This window comes from Drosophila sechellia, chromosome 3R (genome assembly GCF_004382195.2).
Source record: "Drosophila sechellia strain sech25 chromosome 3R, ASM438219v1, whole genome shotgun sequence".
Lineage (NCBI taxonomy): Eukaryota > Metazoa > Arthropoda > Insecta > Diptera > Drosophilidae > Drosophila > Drosophila sechellia.
The window spans coordinates 28,562,249-28,582,836 of NC_045952.1; the positions used below are offsets into that span (position 1 = coordinate 28,562,249).

At 48.5% G+C, this 20,588-nt stretch overlaps 3 protein-coding genes across 5 annotated transcripts; all 3 read right to left on the reverse strand.

The window, feature by feature from the left end:
* Window positions 1-66: 66 nt before the first annotated feature.
* Window positions 67-3,640, reverse strand: LOC6612820. Its single transcript, XM_032721264.1, has 3 exons — window positions 2,583-3,640; window positions 1,249-2,520; window positions 67-1,195 (listed from the first exon to the last, which is right to left on the reverse strand). Exons 1-3 carry the CDS (start codon window positions 3,014-3,016, stop codon window positions 145-147), a joined length of 2,757 nt encoding a protein of 918 aa, XP_032577155.1. The 5' UTR covers window positions 3,017-3,640; the 3' UTR covers window positions 67-144.
* Window positions 3,641-3,747: 107 nt separating this feature from the next.
* Window positions 3,748-5,401, reverse strand: LOC6612821 (triosephosphate isomerase). Of its 2 annotated transcripts, none has more exons than XM_002037286.2 (3): window positions 5,049-5,401; window positions 4,280-4,864; window positions 3,748-4,218 (listed from the first exon to the last, which is right to left on the reverse strand). In XM_002037286.2, the coding sequence occupies exons 1-3, from the start codon at window positions 5,301-5,303 to the stop codon at window positions 4,012-4,014; spliced, it is 1,047 nt and encodes a 348-aa protein (XP_002037322.1). In that variant the 5' UTR covers window positions 5,304-5,401; the 3' UTR covers window positions 3,748-4,011. The 2 variants fall into 2 exon arrangements, with proteins under 2 accessions (XP_002037322.1, XP_032577156.1); XM_032721265.1 differs by having other exon boundaries at window positions 5,021-5,068.
* A 262-nt stretch (window positions 5,402-5,663) lies between these two features.
* On the reverse strand, window positions 5,664-20,209 carry LOC6612822 (G-protein coupled receptor 161). Of its 2 annotated transcripts, none has more exons than XM_032722073.1 (5): window positions 19,766-20,209; window positions 8,779-9,586; window positions 7,844-8,055; window positions 7,278-7,767; window positions 5,664-7,205 (listed from the first exon to the last, which is right to left on the reverse strand). In XM_032722073.1, the coding sequence occupies exons 2-5, from the start codon at window positions 9,248-9,250 to the stop codon at window positions 6,061-6,063; spliced, it is 2,319 nt and encodes a 772-aa protein (XP_032577964.1). In that variant the 5' UTR covers window positions 9,251-9,586; window positions 19,766-20,209; the 3' UTR covers window positions 5,664-6,060. The 2 variants fall into 2 exon arrangements, with proteins under 2 accessions (XP_032577964.1, XP_002037323.1); XM_002037287.2 differs by having other exon boundaries at window positions 7,272-7,767.
* Window positions 20,210-20,588: the final 379 nt, after the last annotated feature.

The window sequence follows — 20,588 nt, forward strand, 5'->3', positions numbered from 1 at the left end:
GTGTTTCAATAAATCCCGATTTTCTTAGGCTATACAACTAATGCCGAAAGGATAAAACCAATTCAATTACGTGGAATTCTTGGAATGCCGAAACCGTCATTTATTTGAGATGTAAAGGGCTATGTATACTGGTGATTACTAACATCAATACATTTGGACTCCGCCACCACGGGAGTTAGACTTGTGCCAAGGTCTGTTTAGTGGGGTTGGATCGAACCTCCGGGGATCATCGTAGCCACCAACATTGCGGAAGGGAAGCTGCTTGCGTGGTTTCTTCTTGGGCGGATTCTTCAGGCGCGGCTTCGGTGGATCCGCGTGAACGTCGCCCTTTCCGTAGATCCATGGGAACATCTTCTTTCGCTCGCCCATCACGCATCCGCCGTATTGGACGAGCATGTTGGCCGGATGCGGGTACATGGTGGGAGCGGCCCAGTCGTGATCCACGTACTGGGTCTCCACGTGCGCTCTGTCCGGCTGTCGCACCCGTTCGGGTTTTATGACTCCCGCCGGAGGAGTAACCCCAAACTCGTACTCCCGATCGCTGTCGTCATCGTCGCTATTTGGGGAGTATACGAAGGTATCCGAGTTGTTTGGCCAACCACGCTGGCGACACTCGTTCTCCACCTCGTACTGGATTCGCTTCTTCTCAACGTGACTCCTGCAAAAGCAACTGGCCACCGGCCGACGACAAGTGCACGGGGCAAATCCCTTGTCCTGAAGATTCACTCTCATCTGGCGGAGTCCTGCTGCCATGGGATCCTTAGTAATGCGAAAGACAACGGGCTTCATATCCGCATAAGGGTTGGCGCTGGAGGCCAGGGCCTTGGGATCCTTTAATGGACGCAAGGTGATGATGTACTCATCTCCCTTCCTACTTATGTGCAGCGTTGGATGCTGCACCAGTGGCTCCTCCAGCTGCTGGACCCTGCGGCACTTTCTGTGTCGGTAGTGGTAACGCGAAAGGCAAATATTATCCGCAGGAAAGTCCTTCAGAAAGTAGGACATTAGTTGTCGGATGGGTCGAGAAATGGCTCCTGGGCGCCACGACTTGTGGCGCGCCATCTCGCTTTTGGTCCACATCCAACCCATGTGACAGGGAATCCTGCAGTAGCCCGTATGCTTGCTGCCCGAGATGCAGTCCAGATGGCCGATACGGGAGTCTTTGGATACATTCTTCAGCTTTAAGAAGGTGTAGCTGCAAGAAGAGAGGTTAATCTATCTGAACCGAATGTAGGTTTCATATCTCACCATCGGGACTTTTTGTGGTGGGTGCGCCGCTTCTTTATCCGCATTTTGCCTGGCTTGGGATAGGCCTTGTCAATCTCGTCCAGTGTCTTCTGCAGCGCCTTCCTGGCCTTCCTGCGGGCCTTGGCCGACTTGGTGTTCCGGCAGGCTGCATCGCACTCCTTCCTGAGTTCCTCGGCCACCGCATCGGCCTCGTTGACTCCCTTCTTCTTGCCGTACATGTTCCGCATCTCCGTGAAGATGGAGATCAGTTGGGTACGACGCAGTGATTCGTCCGAGTTGGTTTGCTTTACCTTCTTGCTTTCCGGTTGTGATTTGGTTGGAGCCTGCGGATAAGCCTGTGGGAGTGGCTCAATCTTGCACTCATTTTCCTTAAAAAAGTTCTCGCAAAGCTTCCGGATGCGGCATCGAGTGCAGGGCTTCCCGCCCAAGCAGCCGCATTGCTGCGGAACATTAGGATCATCCTTGTCGTGGGTCTTTATATGGTCGCCCATGGCTTCATCATCACCTTTGGACAGTTCCAGTTCATAGGTCTCCTTGCGCAGGCAGTCCCTCAGCAATTGCTGGGCAGTTAGCGTAAGATCGTAGGGCTGCTCGCTGGGCTGTATGTCCTCGAAGGTTTTGTAGCCGCAGTAGGGACAGGCGGAGATCTTGGGCAGCCAACTGATGTCCGAACGGCAGAGCTGGCAGAGATTCGGCGGCTTGTAGGCCTCCTGTGTTAGAACAGGCTGTTTTACAGGACAGGTGCCTATGAGTCTTCGACGAGCAGCCCGCTCCATGGAGGCAGTCAAGGATATGGCCTTCCTCTTTCTAGGAGGCTTTTCCGCTGTGAACTCATTGATGTCACAGGAGGAAGTATCCGTGCTGGAACTCGGCTGCTTGCACTTGCAATGCCAACGACGAGACTTCTCGTGTGTGTCTGGCGGACTGGGTACTTTTATCTGGTCTAGGCCCAGTTCATCGACGAGCTTCTTCAGAGCGGCCTTTTCCCTCTTTTTCTCCCTGCCAACATCCGGGGGTAATTGCATTCCTTTCAGGAAACACCCACACTTGGCGGAGGCACCCCCTTTGTTATCCTGATCCTCCAGATTCTGACTTGCGGCGTGTGGACATTGGAAAGGTGCTCCAGCGTGCGACATCAGACGCTCATCCGTGATGCAGCTGTTTGTTGCACACTTTCCGGAACGTCCCAGGGTGAAGATGATGTCCTTTTTGTTGATCGAATGATCCACAGGCTTGCACACGTCATAGCAGCCAAATGGAATCAAGCCGTGACTAGAGAGGATCGTGGTTTAAAAGGAATGCTACATTTCCCCTATCTGGTTAACACTACTTACTTTATATCCGGTGAAGCGGAGCTGATCTTCAGGAGTAGCTCCACCTCACCCACTCGGTCGTTCATAGGCCCTTTGGTCAGTTTAACTGTAACATTCTGGGTAACCGAAAAGGTGGGGTCCGTCAGCTGGCGCAGGATTGAAGATTCCAGCATGGCGTTGCCCGATCCTATGAGCTCGTCGTTCTCCTTGAGAGTCACGCCTACGCCCTTGGAGGTCAATACTCCTATCAGCTCACAGGGACTGCTGGTAAAGCCACCCAATGCCTCTGAGGGAAACTGATCCACGAAAATGCGTTCCATGGACAGCTCCTCAAAGTCCTCGAACAATCGAACCGAGTAGACGGGCCTCCCACCCGCACTGAAACTGGCGGACTTGCGGGGAATTGGCAAACTGGAGTTCACAAGGATTACGTCAAAGACATAGTACTGCGTCATGTCGATGCTGTGGTAAAACTATCGCTAAAACCAAGTTGAAATTTTCTGTACTCTCAAAAGATTTGGCTAAAAACTTCTTTAATTTTTTCTGATATAAAACTCCAGTCTGAATAAAATCGATGTGTTCAGGATCAGAAATGTAAATAAAATGGTCAAAAACGGAGAACAAGAGAACAACTGTCAAATCGATAATGTAGCTAAGGTCACTTGGGTTCAACAATTCTCGGCATGTTCATGTTTTGAGGATTTACTAACTTAATGAACTAAATTAGTTATCAGCTACAAAGAAATTGCCTTGTTTAGCTCCATATTTGCCAAACTTTGTGCACAATCTTCAAACACTTAGATTAGAAATGAACTCTGACCATAAGTATAAACTGCTTTCCTTTCTTATCTCAAGTTAAGCTATCTTATGATGCATTGCTTCTTCTTGAAGGCTTTCTTTATGCAAGATATTTTCATAAACTTTATGTAAATGATTTGTTTCACTTGTTAAGTATGTGAATACTATGATTGCCTCGATTATTTAGTTGGCTCACATCAGAGCTGGAACTCATATTCAAAAGATTTGCCATTTCGCATGCTTATCAGAAATTAAGTAATAATTTGTTCGGTTTAAGGTCCGCAGAGGTGACACATATATGTGGACACAACTTTGCCCACCTTGTCGTCCAACCAATCGGTCTAAAAATAGCTGAAACAGTCTTGCAAAAAATAAGACACCTGTTTGGTTTGGTATATAAGTAAATGAGTAGCGCATAATTATTGCCTGAATAATTTAAGATTTACACAATGGACTACTATACGTTCAACAACAAGGATGTGAGTAGCATTCTCGCAAGGTAACTATGAATTTGGAACTGCACTTGGTGGTGACAACAACTAGGTGTGTGCGTAATGCATTTGCGCGCAGGAGTATGGAGTCCTGTCCTCCAGTGCCTCCTCCGCGGGCAGTTCGCTGGCCGAAAGCGATCTGATGCTTGAGATCGAAGTGCTTACTGCCGGGCGTTGATGATGTCCACGAACTCGGGCTTCAGGGAGGCGCCTCCGACCAGGAAGCCATCGATGTCGGGCTTCTTGGCTAGCTCCTTGGCGTTGGCGGCGGTCACGGATCCACCGTACTGGATGCGCAGGCTGGCGGACACCTCCTTGGAGATGTTGTCGCTCAGCCACTGGCGCAGGAAGGCGTGGACCTCTTGAGCCTGCAATTGGGAAGGTAAAACATCAGTTATGGAAGGGATTCGACTCTGGTGGAGACCTTACCTGATCGGGTGTGGCGGTCTTGCCGGTGCCAATGGCCCAGACGGGCTCGTAGGCCACCACCACGTTCTTCCAATCCTTGATCTTCTGGGCGTAGGCGCACATCTGGCGGGCCACCACCTCGTTGGTCTTGCCGGCCTCGCGCTCCTCCAGGGTCTCACCAATGCAGGCGATGACCTTGAGGCCCTCGGCCAGAGCGTGCTCGGCCTTCTCGGCGATCAGGGCGTCCGACTCGCCGAAAATGGCGCGGCGCTCCGAGTGTCCCAGGATCACCCAGTCGGCGCCGATATCCTTCAGCATCGCAGGCGAGATCTCGCCGGTGAAGGCGCCCTTGGCCACCTTGTAGGCGTTCTGGCCGGCCAAACCCAGCTCGCAGGGAAGCAGGTTGCGGGCGTACATCAGGTAGATGGCCGGGCAGCCGATGACCACCTCCGTGTTGGGGTCGAGGGCGGCCGAGCTCAGGGTCTTGGCGATCTCGGCGATGGACTTCTGGTCGCCGTTCATCTTCCAGTTGCCTCCCACGCAGAACTTTCGGCTCATGTTGTTGCTGTTGCTGTCGGTGCAATCGGTGCTGAAATTGGCGTAGAACTGCGGATCGGTGGACAAAAGAAGGGGACTATTATTAGAGTGTTTGGAACTGATAATTTCAAGTGGGGGACTCGTTGAATGGAGGCTCGCCGTCGACTTTTCCACTCAGATTTTCCCCAGATTCGAGATTAATCCCGGCACAGAGCACACACCCACCTCGAAGTTCGTCTGCTTATGTACTAACCTTCTTTTGACCTTCGTAAGTCTTCCACTGGCACTTAAAAAGCTTTGGGAAAACAGCTGTGAATTTGCCCAGCAGAGCTTGCGAAACGACGGCTTTTAGTACCTCCGCCGTAACACCACCCACAGTGGGTCGGTTCTGGTCCATGGTGGGAATGGTGTGGTGGTTCCGATGATATGGGAATCGCTGGAGAAGTGTTACTGATGCAATGCACTGGATACCGTTCCTGTTCAGCTTAGTGAGTACTCCAGGCGGCATTTCTATTGTGGTTACAGTGTCCACAGAGCACTGCTACAAATTTGTGTTCGTCAGAAGTAATAAAACAGTTATTATGATATTATATAAGCGGCTTGCTGGGGTTTTAAAAATGTTGCCCGTTTTAAATTTACCATGGACTCCAACCATATGGGGAATGGGGAACTTTAGGGTATTGGGCTCCAACAGTTTTGGCGTCGTTCCCAGAAAGCTTTAGAAAAGCTTATAGTAACAGGCTTGCCAACATTCGCTATACTAAAAAGACCCCAAATAAAGAAGAACTTTTATACCCTACCATTAGGCATACATATTTCATGTCATCAGGACTTATTAAACCCCCAAAAATAAAACACTCTATGGATGTACATTCTGGTTTAATCGCTTTATTTAACTTCAACTTTGAAATTCATGTCGCATGGCTTAACTTGGTTTTCACAGACGTTCAGGTATACATAAGCAGACATATACACAGTAAATACTCTAACAACATTAAACATATGTATGTACATAACTAACTAGTCCGTAGAAACGTATTATGACCATACACTCTATATGTCACTACCCAACTAATTGATCTAGATCCGATATAGAATTTAACAACGTTTCCGAAAGAGAGCTTAAGAGAGCTGGGAAGTACTTAACGTAAAAGCTTTGACTTGCGAGTATTTCCTTAGGGGTCACCTTTTACCCCTTTCGCATCCTGATGATCCTCTTCCAGTGGACTTTCCTGCTGACCCCGCTCTTTTGCCCACCGCGAAGGTCAACTCTCCGCACTGGTCGCCAGAAGGGACGGCGAGGAGGTGGTCAGACCCACTGGAACAGTTTCCTCCTGAGCCTGGCCCGTGGGAGGTGGTGAAGGAGTGGGCGTGGAGGCCGAGGACGAGGCCGTCGATGAGGTGGGACGGGCGGCGTGAGGCTGGAGGAAGTGAAACAGGTTGGAATGCTGCATGAAACTGCCCACCGATCTCAGCGGACTAAAGAAGTTCTCTGTGGGATGGTTGGCTGGCTGCGGATGCTGTGGATGCACAGAGGACTCCTGATCCCTGCAGAGATTACTGCTGGGCTCGTCGTGGACCCCTCGTCCCTTAGCGATGGAACTACAGTTGCAGGATCGACTCTTCTTTAGCGAACTCCTAGTAAATGCCGTGCCCTTTCGATACTTAGGCTTGTGTCCATTTGTGCCGGGACTCGCCGCACTATCGATCACAAAGACACCGGATTGCTCCTGGGGAGCAGGACTCGCCGTGGATCCTGGCAGGCAGTGAGCGCTATTGGAGTTGCCAGCAAAGAGTTTGGCCCGCAGAAGAGCCGGAAGCGGGCCATTAGTGGGAGATGTTTGAGTGGAGAGCGGTCTCTCCCTGGACTGTTCATCTATGGGAAGATCCTGATTGTTGCCCATTGGCCTGGAGTCCGTGTCATCCGATCGCAACTTCTCCCTCATGACCAAAGCCAGGGAGCGACGCAGTTCCACGGGATCTATGCCAGGTTGAGTGGGATTCGGAACAGAGCTGGCCGGCACAAATACGTCCTCAAACTCCAGATCATCATCATCTTCGTCTTCATCCTGGCTGAAACTGTAGTTGTGGTTGTCGTAAGAGGCGGACGGAACTGAGGGCTTCGCAGGAGCAGGAGGAGCTGGTGGGACTGTGGAACTGCTGTTTCGTTCACTGCTGCGCTGGGAACCCGGAGCGGGGGAAGGGAACTCGTAGCTGGTTTCACCCAGCTCGGCGCCACTGGAAGCCTCCACTATGTTCCACATTTCTCGCTCGAGATCTGTGGTCACCGAAGCCACGGCGGCCACCGTTTGGTTGATGTTGTTGAAACAGGGCGACACCACTCCGCACTTGGGCAGGAGCTGGGAGTTCTTCAGGGCCTCCTGCTGCTGCCTCAACCAAATGGGTGAATCTGCAGGGAATGTTACGAGAGTTATAGGGATTTTGCCACAGTTCCAAGGAGACAACGCGCACTCACACTCACCCACATAGAGGCGCGGCTGCGTGGAGCGCATATTGGAGTCCATGGACTGCAGGCGATGCTGACTGGCCACCGAGAAGCGGTGGATGGCCTCCGCCTGCTGATCAATGTCCACGCCCATCATCTTCAGGAGTAAGTTCTTCAGCGCGGCCCGGAAGTCCTTGAGGTGATAGGCATACAGGACCGGATTTACCGCCGAGTTCAGATGGGACAGAATGATGCAGAAGAGCGTCAGCTTGGGATGCACATAGCACTCGGGACAGAAGGCCTTGATGCAGTTGATCGTATAGAGCGGTATCCAGCAGATCATGAAGAACAGCACGATAATGGACAGATTCTGGGTGGCCTTGACGTCCCGCTTCCTTGCAGCGCCCAAGACCCGCAGCATGGTTCCCGTGTGCCCACCTCTTCCGGGTGTTGTCACCTGCACCACGGCCGCCGAGGAGCGACGACTGAGATCGGAGGCGGGGTTCATCGTAACGATCTGACGGACCTTTAAAGTTCAATTGATAACGGATAGTTAATATTCCCACCTCTATGGAATATACAAAAATCTATCTACCACTCACCTGTTTAATGATGACCCGGTAGATGTGCGTGTAGAAGGCCAGCATCAGCAGAGCTGGAGTAATAATGGTGGCAAAGTAGAGGAAGACGAGGTAGTTGTAGTCCATCACCTCCACGAAGAGACACTCCTGGTTGTGGTTGACATCGGCGTGCCAGCCGAAAAGCGGCAGGAAGCCCACTATCGTCCCGGCCACCCAGCACATGGAGATGATGACTGCAACAGAAGAGGGACGTTGGTAATCAGAGTGCCCTGAACCGAAGCCCTGCAAGCGGAGCTTCCCCAGACGTCATTTGAGCAGATTGCAGGAATCCCTGCCATCTTCTCCACCAAACACTATATAAACTTTTATCGAAAAGCGGGCAACTAAACAAAACAGGCAGGCAGGGTGAGTACACTTCCCAAATGACGCAAATAATTACCAATATTCCGGATACTTTCCGTATTGGAAAGTAATCTTGCCTTGAGCGGCCATTGTGCTTTATAAACCACTATATAGTAGGTGATCTATAGTTCATAGAAAATATCTACATTTATGAGATATTTTTAGCTAGAGGCAACTGTTGCTATAAATATCTAATATGAAAATTCGTAGAATCGAATTGAATCTAGAAGGGCGCCGACTATTAACGTTAAGGATTTTAAGTATGCTTATTACTGTGTACATCCATTCAATTGTAGTCCAGATGAGGCGTCTTTTGTTCTACTCAAGTCGCAACTCAAACATGGTCGATGGCCGGAATGAAACAATGTGCTGTATATTAGCCATCCAGAGTCATTAGCATCACGGCAACAAAGGCACAATACCAAACAATGGCCACTATAAAGTCGAAATTGCTTGACAATATCCTGACAAGGACCCAGAAAACTTTGGTTACCATCGTGTGCCTACTGATTTTATTGCATATACATATGTTCCATACCCCCGTATATACTTACATATCGCCGTGCGGGTGCGGACATTCCTTGAGTAGGCCATCGGATATAGGATGGCCCAGTATCGATCCACGGAGACGGCGACCAGACAGAAGATGGAGATAGTACACAGCACCACGAGCAGGGAGACGGTGAAGAGGCAGGCATGGAGGTTTCTGGGTAGTCCCATGGATGCCAGGATGGCGAAGGGAATGCCCAACGCGCCCACTAGCAGATCGGCCATGGCCAGGGATACTATGTAGTAGTTGGTGCGGCGTCGCAGTTTTCTTTCCCGGCGGAAGACGATGATCACCAGCACGTTGCCGATGATGCTGACGATGGCCACCAGGACCTCGAAGACGGTGTAGGGTATGTTCAGCTCGGAGCTGGGGCTGTCCGAGTCCTTGGCATCCTTGCTCGTGGTGGCCGCGTGCAGCGGGAGCAGAGGTCCCTCGAAGGAGAAATCCGTGATCGAGAAGTATCGAAAGGCGGACATGGTGGGGGCGGTGTTGCGGGTATTTCACGGGTTCTACGGGTTCCACGGGGTTCCCTGTCCCGATCGAGTATTTAAGGCTAGTGCCGAGCTAATGGAGGGCGGAACAGGTGTGGGCTTCAATTACAGTGCCCGCTGGCGTGTGAACTCCCTAATTGACTTGAGGTGGCCGTGGCAGTAGCAGCGATAGTAATAGCACATGCTGCGCATTGCGTATACGCCATGCCCGCTGCGCTGCGGTTGCTCCTTTCCCGCTTTTCCGATTCGCTTTCGCTCTCCCCCTTTATTTTCCTTTCCGTTGATGTATTTGTTTTTCTGCTGTCGACGTAGTCTATTTAGCTGGAAGAAAGGGAAAACTTAATCATCGTTCGGCACGTTTGTTACACACATGCAGCAACTTAATTGTAGCAATTTTTTAGTGTAATAAATTGATAAATATTTGCCAAAAAATACATGTCCATATCGATAACGTGTGCGGCGAGCAAAACAACAAAGGCCGTGCCACAACTTTTCGATACCCTAGATAATCAGATAGTACTCGAGTCCATTTTTTGAAAGCGGCCATCAGTTACAGGACTTCCTTAAAGCCAGCATCTCAAGGATCACAGTGAAATATGTTGGAACTTCGCTGGCTTTTACGATGATGGTGTTTCTGGCTGGGCTTATGGGGTATCTATACCCGCAACTCTGCGAGTACACACTACCACCCTATCTGATTCGCGTGCGGCAAATACAAAGCTCGAAAAGCAAACAGCTCCCGACCAGCAACAAAATCAATTGCCAGACAATCGAACCGGGTGCTGCAGAACATATTAAAAGTGTATAAAAAGAATGGAACAGCGAGAACAACACAGAAGCAGACGTCCCATAAATAAAGGAGCATCCTACACAGAGAAAAAGTTTATGAACAAACAATTAGGCAGGGGTTTAGGAAACGGATTCAAAAGTATTCGATTTACTCCTCATTTTAAAGATAGATGATGTATAACTCTTAAAAACTGCTAATCAACAATAGGAAGTTCGCTGAGTAATTGAAATGCAGTTATTTTGTTTATTTCCTAAGACTCAAATTTTTTTTTTAAATTATCTGTTCTTGGAATATTTTGTAAATATTTATGAATTTTTGAATGTCGTTTATCCTATCTGTGAAAAGAGATAGTAATAGCTTCAGTGGTTTTTCTAGCTCCAATCTCCGGTAGCATTTCCTCGAGTGGAGAGTGAAAGGATGGATGAGGTTCCGGGATTTGTCCTGCAGGAAGTCGAGGCGCGATATCAAAAAGCGTGTGAGCGGTTGGCTTAATGCGCGTGGTTACCAACCGGAAGCCGTCACTCAGGAGCAGAAGTCGGAGTATTGAATGGGTCAGGATGGATCGGGTAACTGGAGGGCTGACTGTTCAATCGAGTGTTTTGCATCCATCACGATTCGCGGGACATGAAAACGTTTTCCATTTAATTGGCCCACCTACCCTACTGCCCTCCACCAACTTGCGATTCATCAAGTGAAAAGTGGAAAAGTGGAAAGTGAAAGTGGATGGTGGGTGGTGTATGGTGGATGGAGGTGGTTATTGTACTTCGTCAACGCGGAGCACTTAGAGCCGGGCACTAAAGCCCGGGGAAAGGGCTTGTCGAATTAACGCCGTTATTTAGCCAGCTCTTATGGCAGACACCCACTTATTGCCCAACTTATTGGCTATGGAATTTATGCTGCCACTCTCCGCGGAGTGCGGCTAAGGGGTCGGGGTCAGAGGTCACGGGGTAGTACTCCCGACGGACCCTGTTCGCGTGCTGAGTCGCCGGGCGACACTCGGAGCAGGTCGATCCGCTTAATTGCCTTTTGCCTAATTAATTCAATCGCACGGTGGCAGCCACATTTGCATTTCCACCTCAAACTACATTCCCATTCCAATCCCGATTCGGTTAAAAACTCAATCAACAAATGGCGCTACGATTGCCCGATTTAATTAATTTGGCAAACGCAATTAGCGATCTTGGCCATGGGCTGCGTGAGGCCAATGCGAAAGAGGCTCCTCCAAAGACGTTCTTTGGGTCAGTGCACCTGACACCTCGCAGCTCAAGCAGTGCACAGCGAGAAATTTAAGACGTTTATATAAGTTACTGGACAAATTTGTAGTCATACAATACTCATAGTGCTCTCCCCTTCAGGAGCATACCTTAATAAGTCATAACCTACCGCTTGATTTACAATTAATAATTTAATTTCAGTACATGATGATTTGTTTGAGCACATTTGATGAATTCATTATGACACCCTTTGCATGACAAGCCGTGGCTCAATCACGAGCTGCGACTGAGGCTCTAACGCGTTCATAATTTGAATGATAGTGGCCTGGTTGGTGGCCGTACGTGACTGGGACTCGGAATATACTATACAGTGTTCCGGTTCACGGCAGTTCCGCTCCTTTGCAGATCGCATAGCATAACTCATACGCCCCTAGGTACGCCACCGCCCCCAACAAGTGTTCAAACTTTTCGCGCATTTGTCAGGCTCACAAAGGGGTGGCAAATGGTTTGGTTCCTCCCCAAGGCCTTGTCCTGCCTAATCCCAACTGCCTCCCCATCCCCGACGCTGTCAAAATCAGTTGGCATTAAGTTTATTACCATGTCGCCATCGAATTGGCCACATTTTTGGCCTTGGCAGCGAAATAACAGCCAGAAAAGTGTTTCCAGCTCGCTGCATCTGCAGTGCACACTTGCGATTTTCCTCTAATCATTTTTGCGCACTGAGAAAAATTTAGTTGCTCACTGCATTTGATAATGGACATACATGTATGTGTTTCATATTTAACACATCAAACTGATGCTCGGAGCCACCGAAGTTGCTAATTGAATAAATTTCGCACATTTATTTCCGAATTAACCATAGTTTTGTATAATTTCGCCAGTGTGATTACTATTTGAACTGGTTGGCAGCAGATAAAGTGCGTTTCTATTACAAGACGCTATCTGCGAGAGGGCGCTGAAAAATGACGGTGGTGATAAGGCTGGCAGGACCAAGGATGCAGGACCCCGCACCCCAAAAGTTGCCTTGCCGATAGCTGTGAACTTGCAGCAAATAGCAAACAGCAAACACGTTCTCCATCTGCTGGCTCGGATTCAAATGTATCTGGAATGGTGCGAAACTGAATCCTCCTGCGGCTGCTTGAACTTTAAGCTTGCCGCACATTTTCTTCGTTTTCTATATTTTCCCGGGGCCATTTGTCTTCGTTGCCTTTTTTGTGCGTGGTCATCCTGCGTCGCTTCACACGTTTAATTACGGCAAACGAGTAGCTGCAGCTGGAAATTCCCTGTATCCAGCTGTGCTGCCACCCACTCCCACCCACTATGATACGCATTTTTTCTGCCTCGGAAAGCTGGCAAATTAATTGGCGAAAAGTTCTTTTTACTGGCCTGAGCTGATTGCACTTGCATAGTTCTTGTCGTAATTGCGAATCCTTCTAAATGGAGTGATATACATTCATCAGGGCAATCGACTGGAAATGCAATATAGTAGATTCCGGCTCGAACCGGTTCTGAATGAATGCGTAGTGCTAAATATATATTGGATATCTCCAGTGGCTGCGAACGGAGCCATAAATAGCTAAAATCTTCACACGTCACAGGTGGCTTATCGGCCCGTCATCACTGTCAATATCGAATGGGATTGGCTGCTCGATTGCCCGATTCCGGTCTGGATTGCACTATTCAAGGGGTTGCACGTTGGGATCACGTGCAGTCGCTCGTCTACTGCAAATGAGTACTGGATATCCTACTTGTGATGTGGGATACATTATACAGTATCTTTCACCGGATTCCCTGCCACTTCGCACAACCAATAGTCGCAGAATAATACTCTTCAGTGTCTCCGGGGAACAAGTGACGAGTTTCCCATGTCAGGGTGCTGGCATGTTGATAGATAACTACAAGGCAAGAGGGTCTTGTCTGGCATATAAATACGCCGGGCCAGCAAAAGTCCCACTGTGAATAATCACCCGTCAGCACGGGTCACAGTGGATCGGGAGGGCAGTCTAAATACCGGAAAGGGTTCTGCCCGGTCAAAGGATATGCCACTTAAAGCGGAAGAGAGCGGAAGTACAGCAACAGCTTTTTAAGACCAAAATCATGTACTGTTCTACATTTGCGTCCAGATCCTTTTTGGATTCCTTTTACTAAGTTCTATAATTACCTTAGAAGGCCTTGGTGTTTGGGTGTGTTTTGGGTAAGCTTGCTCATAACCCATTTTTATGCCATAAAACATTTACAGCCGCATCCACTGTGCGAAAATGGGAGGAGGTGGGGAGTGGTTCCTCTCAATTCCCAATTCGGCAGTTGACAATCGCCAATCGGCAATCGAGCGAGGAGTTGTATGGCGGAGGGACACGAGTAAAGTCCGGCGGCTACCGCATTGGCCGCGATAATCGGAATCGCTATGAGTGTCACAGTGACGGGAATGGGGATAGTGATAGTGACACCTCCGCCGGAGCCCACAACCTCTTGTCCTGAGGTGAGCAATCGCTAACGAAGCAGCTACAACTGCGCGATCAGCATTTCGGGTCGCTTATCGGGACTTTTTTCGGGCGGTGTAAACATGTGAGTAAATTGTACGTAATTAAATGTTATGACTTTGTTATCTGCGTGCCTTGTTTTCGAGGCGCTTTTGTTGTACGGATACATTCAGGTCCCAGGCTGTCTCCCAATTATTGGGCATCCGTATGTGGGACACATGGCCTCTGGGGGGTTTTATGTATTTTTTTCGGTCGGCCGGACAGTCAAATCAATCAAGCTGGAGACACTGAGCTCCTGACCACGTAGCGGCATTTCACCAGACCAGGCAATGCCGCTCAACGCTGCGTATGCGTAATATTTCATACGACTCGTATTCCCCAGTTGCAGCCCCTCTGCCCAAACGACAGCTGCCATCTTAATTTCATTTTCTATTTCAGTGGAAACCATAAAGGAGCTCTGCCAACTGGCTCCCCCGAAAAGCCATTCAGCCCCCAAGGACCACCCAGCCCTTTTGCCGGCCTTGCTGGCCCATTAAGAGTCCTGTGATTGAATTCGGCTTACGCATGAAGAGTCACAAAGATTCAGCGGCGCATCCATCAGATTGGACCACTCCAGGGCCAAGTTTTAAAGCGGCTTAAGACGTCCGCTGCCAAGGACAAATGTCAGCCCGTGAATTCCCGGCTTTGCATAAGTAACCCCAATCCTTGGCCCCTTTTAAAGGGGTGCAAATTTGGGGGGCTGCCGCCAACAAGAGGCCCACAAGAGTTGGAGCACAAATATTTATGAAGCCAATAAAGATTCTATTGATGTTTGCTTGTTCTACACCACGTCCTGACCACTCCAGCACATCCCACGGCTTGGCAGATTGGCATTTCATTGTCAACAGGACTCGGGCTCCATTGGCCTCCCAGTTTCCTCATTCTTCGCAGCAGGAGTGGACAGACTCGCTCCTCCACTCACATATCTGTCGACAGGCGACAGCACACATCGTTTCGTCGTTTGCATTTCTGTTGATTTTGGCGCAATGACACGCAGCTCGTTACAGTTGCCGGCTGACTGGTCCCAGCCAGTTGTCCATTTCTCCCCGACCTCTGACCCCAAGCCCCTGAGCCCTGAGTGTGCAACCGTAACCCCAAGCGGAGGATTTGCGCAGCAGTTATGTCTACACTTGGAAACAACCATTTCGGAATGTGGGTCTCAATAGCTTTACCAAAACAACAATACAATGGAATGTGGGATGCCAAAAGTGACCTACTTAACCAAAATGCCACATCCTTTAAGGTTGAGAGTGAAATAAGGGCGTGAGTAACACAAGTAGATGTGATACAACCACTTTTTGAATTACTCTTTGATATAAATAGTAAGTATTTCAACATTCTTTTTATACGAAATCATACTTATTATATCCCTAGATGTCACTTACCCCCTAAACTTTAGACTTCGAAATCTTTCGGGTAGTGTAAGGGTCGCAGCATTCGGGAGCTTATGTCCTGTCAGCTCTGAATTCCGAATGCCATTGGGAAGAAACTCTAGCAGGATGAATGTCAGGGAGGGAAAAAAAAGCGAAAAAGAGGAGCCAGTCAGAAAGGCATTCGTGGGTGTTAATGGCGCATTATCCTTGACAAGGCTGGAAGGATCTCCTGGAACGCAGTTCCTCTTTCAGCCAGCTTGACAGCTTGCTGGAAAGTTTGTCTCCATCATGGCCGGCAGTTAAATTTAATTACACTGCCCGAAAAACTGACCCCCAACCCCACCACCACGACGAGCCCAATTGTAACCGGAGTCGCAGGAGGAGCCGTAGGCCGCCGCTAATGATGTGTGGAGCTGTTCATTAGGACGTGACCAGCTCAGACCATTATCCACTTTCCCTCCGCCCGAACGAGGAACTTGGCCAACAAGTGGCGCACTTAGTTGAAACTTAATAACTTGCCGCCAGCAACTCCAAGTTGGCTTAGTCGCCTCCGACAGAAGTTGACCATTTCCGGCGGATGTGATTCGAATTCCCTCCACTGTATAAAGTTGCACGTAAATTAATGCAGCCTGCGTGGACGAGCATCCACATAACCACATAACCCCTCTGACCATTAAATACTTTTTAATGCCACTGGCATTTGCATTTAAACGATCTCACATTCTCTGTCTATCGAACCGAGCCCAAATCGGCATTAACAACGAGTATTGTCGTTTAGGGATGCGCAGTTATAAAAATTTATTACGATCCGATTTGTTTTCACCCATTTGGGCGGACCGTGACGTCGCTGGAAAGGATTGTCGCGTGCCGACGTGCAGCTGCTCAGGTAAGCCATCGCCATCGCCATCCCACCCAGCGGATTCCACCGGATGCAAATGTGATCAAGAGCTATAATGGGATATAGACCGCTGGCGGAATATACTGGTTCTGCCTCCAGACTCAAAGGGGTGTTCATATGCTTTAAAGGGGAACATAACCAGCGATTGCTGAATAACTTAAAGTATTTCCAGCTCCTCCACTTTATCTGAAAGTGTGCAATGTGCTCAAAAGCAAATAAATATGAAAATAAATTCTATACTGGTTACGGCCGGCATCAAATTGATCGCAGTGAGTCACCAATTAGAGGAAGACTTTCTGGCGGGGAGTCTAATGGGCAATGTCAACAGGGGATTTGAGGCGGTCTCAAGGGGCTTTTGGGTGCCAAAAGGGGGAATTATCACTTGCAACGTTTGCCCAGATGACTGTTCCGGCGATTTAATTCGAGCATAATTAATGCAAAGCCAGCGCCTCGACTTGTTAATTATGCAGGCAGACAAATGCCATGAATGACCGGCCGACTGAACTCGAATCTGAGCCACAATTAATGTGCATTCCACGCTGACTTTCGACTGGTATTCCGCTGTTTGCACAGTTTCCATTGGGTGCCACCCCCTCCTCCGCCGCGCCTCCTCCATTCACCCCACTTTTCTCCCATCACGTGCTGGCCCTGAATTATGCCCCGATGCTGTGTTCTATTTTGGTACTATGTAAAATTTCAAATATAATAATTTCTCATATCGAATGCTGGGCTGTGGGTGGGGCAATCCATTCGACCCGCCCCATTGGCAATGGCCTCACGCGGGGCCATCAGTTGAGTGAACTAATCCACGCCGAGGAAGCTGAACTGCATCTGCATCTGCAACTAGGAGAGGACTGCAAGAAAAGAGGACTCCCCCTGATCAATGCAAATGTAATGCAATTGGAATATGTTTAGCTCACTCTGTGAGTAATCCTGCATCGCTGTTCCCCGTCCAACAACTGTTGCTCGTATCCGCCATCAATTCAGGGCAGGATAAATGTAATTGAGGCGGTACGAGACCTTATGACCGGGGACAATTCGAGGACAATGTCTGGTGATTGGGTAGCCAATATAAATGCTCACACGGAAAAAACACAATAAATATACATAAGTCATTCCACAGAGAAAAAATACTCAGTAGAAGTGTAAAGCGTTTTAAATACCATACACGCAGGTTTCGCAGGATCATATAAACGTGGAAATTAATCCATTCGACACATTTTTGCTAGGAATGAAAAAGAAACCATAAGTTAAGTAGTGAATGAATTACTCTTCTTTTTGCATCGAGCACGGGCTGAGAAGCCGCGCTAAATTGGCCATCAATTGGAGTCCACTCAAGGGCGCCTCACTTTTCTCCAGTTCACTTGGGTTCACATCGCTCTGGCGCTTTATCATCAGGTTTTAAAGCCCCCATAAAGACAGTCATTAAATGTCCAAGTGATGTCAACATTAGGTGTACCACGCCCACCTCCCACCGCCCCGGACACGTGGGTCGAACCCATCCACTGGGATTTGCAATATGTCGCCAACATATTCATCATCGAACCCACTCCCATTCCCGCAGAACTCGCAGTCCGCTTTGCCTTTTCATGGGGGTAGCTGTCAAAATATTGACAATTGGTCTTTAGTTGACGTGAAGGTCGACTGCACATTAACTGCAGGCACTCAAGGGCACTTTGGTGGGCGCTATTAGGTGGGGGTTACAGGGTTAGGGCGTGGCCAAAGCAGCGTAAATCTGCGACACTTTTCGGCCATCTCTTCGCGAAAAGTTTACGCGGCCAGTTAGCGCGCGATTATCTTCTAATTGGATGCTAATTCCCAACCGCAACCCACTTATGTTTATGTACCTCCGAGCTCCCCGATTTGCGGGCCAGGGGAAATGCTAAAATCGCTGCGTGACTTACTTTAAATTCGTATAATCGAATCGAAATCAGATTCGTCCGAGCAGTTGACTTTGCCACAAAACACCCAGCAGTTTGGAAATCGCCCGCGTCGCGCTCTTGGATTTTGGCAAGTGCTGACGTTCGGTTTGCGATTCGGAGGTTGTTGATGTGTCTGCCCGAATATTTATAGAAGCAATTGGGATGGACCAGCCCGAAGATGGGGTGTCAGGCGGTGCCAGGAGCAGCCTAATGAATCCATCTCTGGGTTCGACTTTCTCGACTCGCTGCACACGTTTCCCAGCGGGATGAAGGGCTTTCCCAGGAAAAGCATTGCCGCCCAAATGAGGTAGCTACAGGGAGCCTTGGGCCTCAGAAACGTGCCTGCAATAGCCACTCAGTTACACAGAAAGATAAATGATGTACTTTTGGCAGACCATTTGCGATGACTAAGACAAATTATTTTTTGAACTAACGAATTCACATTAAGTAAAGCATTATTACTATTGTTATTTTAGAAGGAAATGAAAAATTAAAAAAAAGCCTGCTTTGTATATTGTATATTATCTCTTTATCATCCATTGCAATTGATTTACCTATTGACTTCGATGTTATCACCATTTTCCACATGGGTTATAACCTTTCCTAAATAACATAATTTACTATATTTATCTCTTTATCGCACTTACAGCAGGGCCTTTTGTAACTTTCAGTATCTACATGGAAACTGAGTTCATTGGATCGGCCTAAGTTTGTGATAAGAGGCAATTGCAATCACATTGTGAAACGGGGAAACCCCGTTTGACACAACAACTTGTTGACACAAAAGCTCCAAATATTAGCATGAATATTTCTGTACTTTTATCAGCAGAATCGAAAGGGTGCGATTATCATCGACCGCTCCTCGAAGTCGAAATGACAGAAACGAGTGCATCGGACATTTCTGCACTTTCGAATGCAATGCGTCCGAGCGCCGCGTTTGTCGGCGTTTGGAGGTTTAACCGGAAACTTTTAATTTAATTAATTTATACACAAAGGCGCAATCAAGAGCACTGGCGACTTGAGGAGGTCGAAGGACGGGCGGTAGGCGGTGGGCGGTGGCATGCGAATTGCGGTTACAAGCGCCGTGTGCATCTGATAGATAGATAGATACACCCCACCTCCTCCACCTATGCCTGTGCCATCCCAGCCCATTCCGTCCAAACTGAACCGAAACCCATTGCGATAGAGCGCTTTTGATGTTCACTCGCCCTGCTCGGTTCATTTCGCCATAGTTCGCTTTATTTCCCTGCCCATCGAGTGCAATTCCAAAAATCCGCCATTAGTAGGAGGCTGCAATCCAAAAGATACAAGATGTATCGCTAATGCAAACTGCAGATGTCTTTTCTTTTCGCTACGCGGCAGTACGCTGGCAACAGGTGAACTTTGTTTATTGATGCACTCGTTCCGCTAATTTGTGTGCTCGGGATGATTTAATGGGCTGCCCGCTGACAGGGTCAAGGGTGGGTGAAAATACGAATGGATATATGGATGGCTAGGTGGATATGCGGATGGATTGATATATGGATGATGCTGATGACCGGAACTGGATGTCATCAATTAGCCAATCAACAGGACATGCGATACGTGCAACAGGTGAAGACTTTCCCCGTTGCCAAAAGCAAATATTTAGTTGCCTTTGCGGTTAGCATAAACATAATGCTGTGTCCGAATTTTATCGATTTTCTTTTTGGGCTCTCTAACATATGTTCTCTTTTCGTTTGTTTGCACTAGCACTATACCATATATAAATGAAAGTAAACTTTGGGGGTAATTCGTGTAGTTACCTGGAATCGAAGTTGGATTTCCAGAGAGTGGCCCTAAAACTAGAAGGAGGAGCCACAGGTGGTTTTATATGTCAGAGAAACAAACACCTTTGCGAATTCATAAATCCGCGATCCAATCACCTGTTACGCCGTGATAATCTCTCTTTGGCTCTGTATTATTTTCTTAAAGCCCGAGACGCTAATTCAATTGACACTTTTTTGGGCCTCGCTGGGTTGCCATAAAAACTGGATGGAAAACTTTTCCAAGCTTATTTAGTTTGGCATTTCATTGAGACGGACCCGCACAGACACAGGCACGCACACCGGATTTGTTTATTAATTTTATTATTTATTTTTTATGGCAGTCGAAACAGAAATTCAAAACTCGATACCGCTGCGATATGCGATTCTCCACTGCGGATATGCGAAATATCCACCGCGCTGGCCAACGCTTGACGGCAAAATGCGCGAATGAATCGCACGGATAGCTAGTCCAAGCGGTTGGGATTCGGGTTCGGGATTTCCGAATCGGGTACCCCAACAGGGGGACTTCGGGAAAAGTGGACGGGCCTCCGAGCTGCGGACTGGGGACTGCGAGCTGCTGACGCCTGTTGAGTGCTTGGAAAAGCGCGGAGAGTTGCAGTTCTACGGCTTGGCCTCCGTCCGGATATAATCGTAAACGAAATATGCTGGCTCTTTTCTTTATAGCAATGATTTGTGGCTGTCGCCGAGATTCCGCTCGATATTTCTGGCCGCCGTTTGTGAGTGTTCCTTACACTTTCAATGCCACTCAAACATAATTGAGACGTAAACCGCGATGGGCAATATGTATTTTCTTGGACGG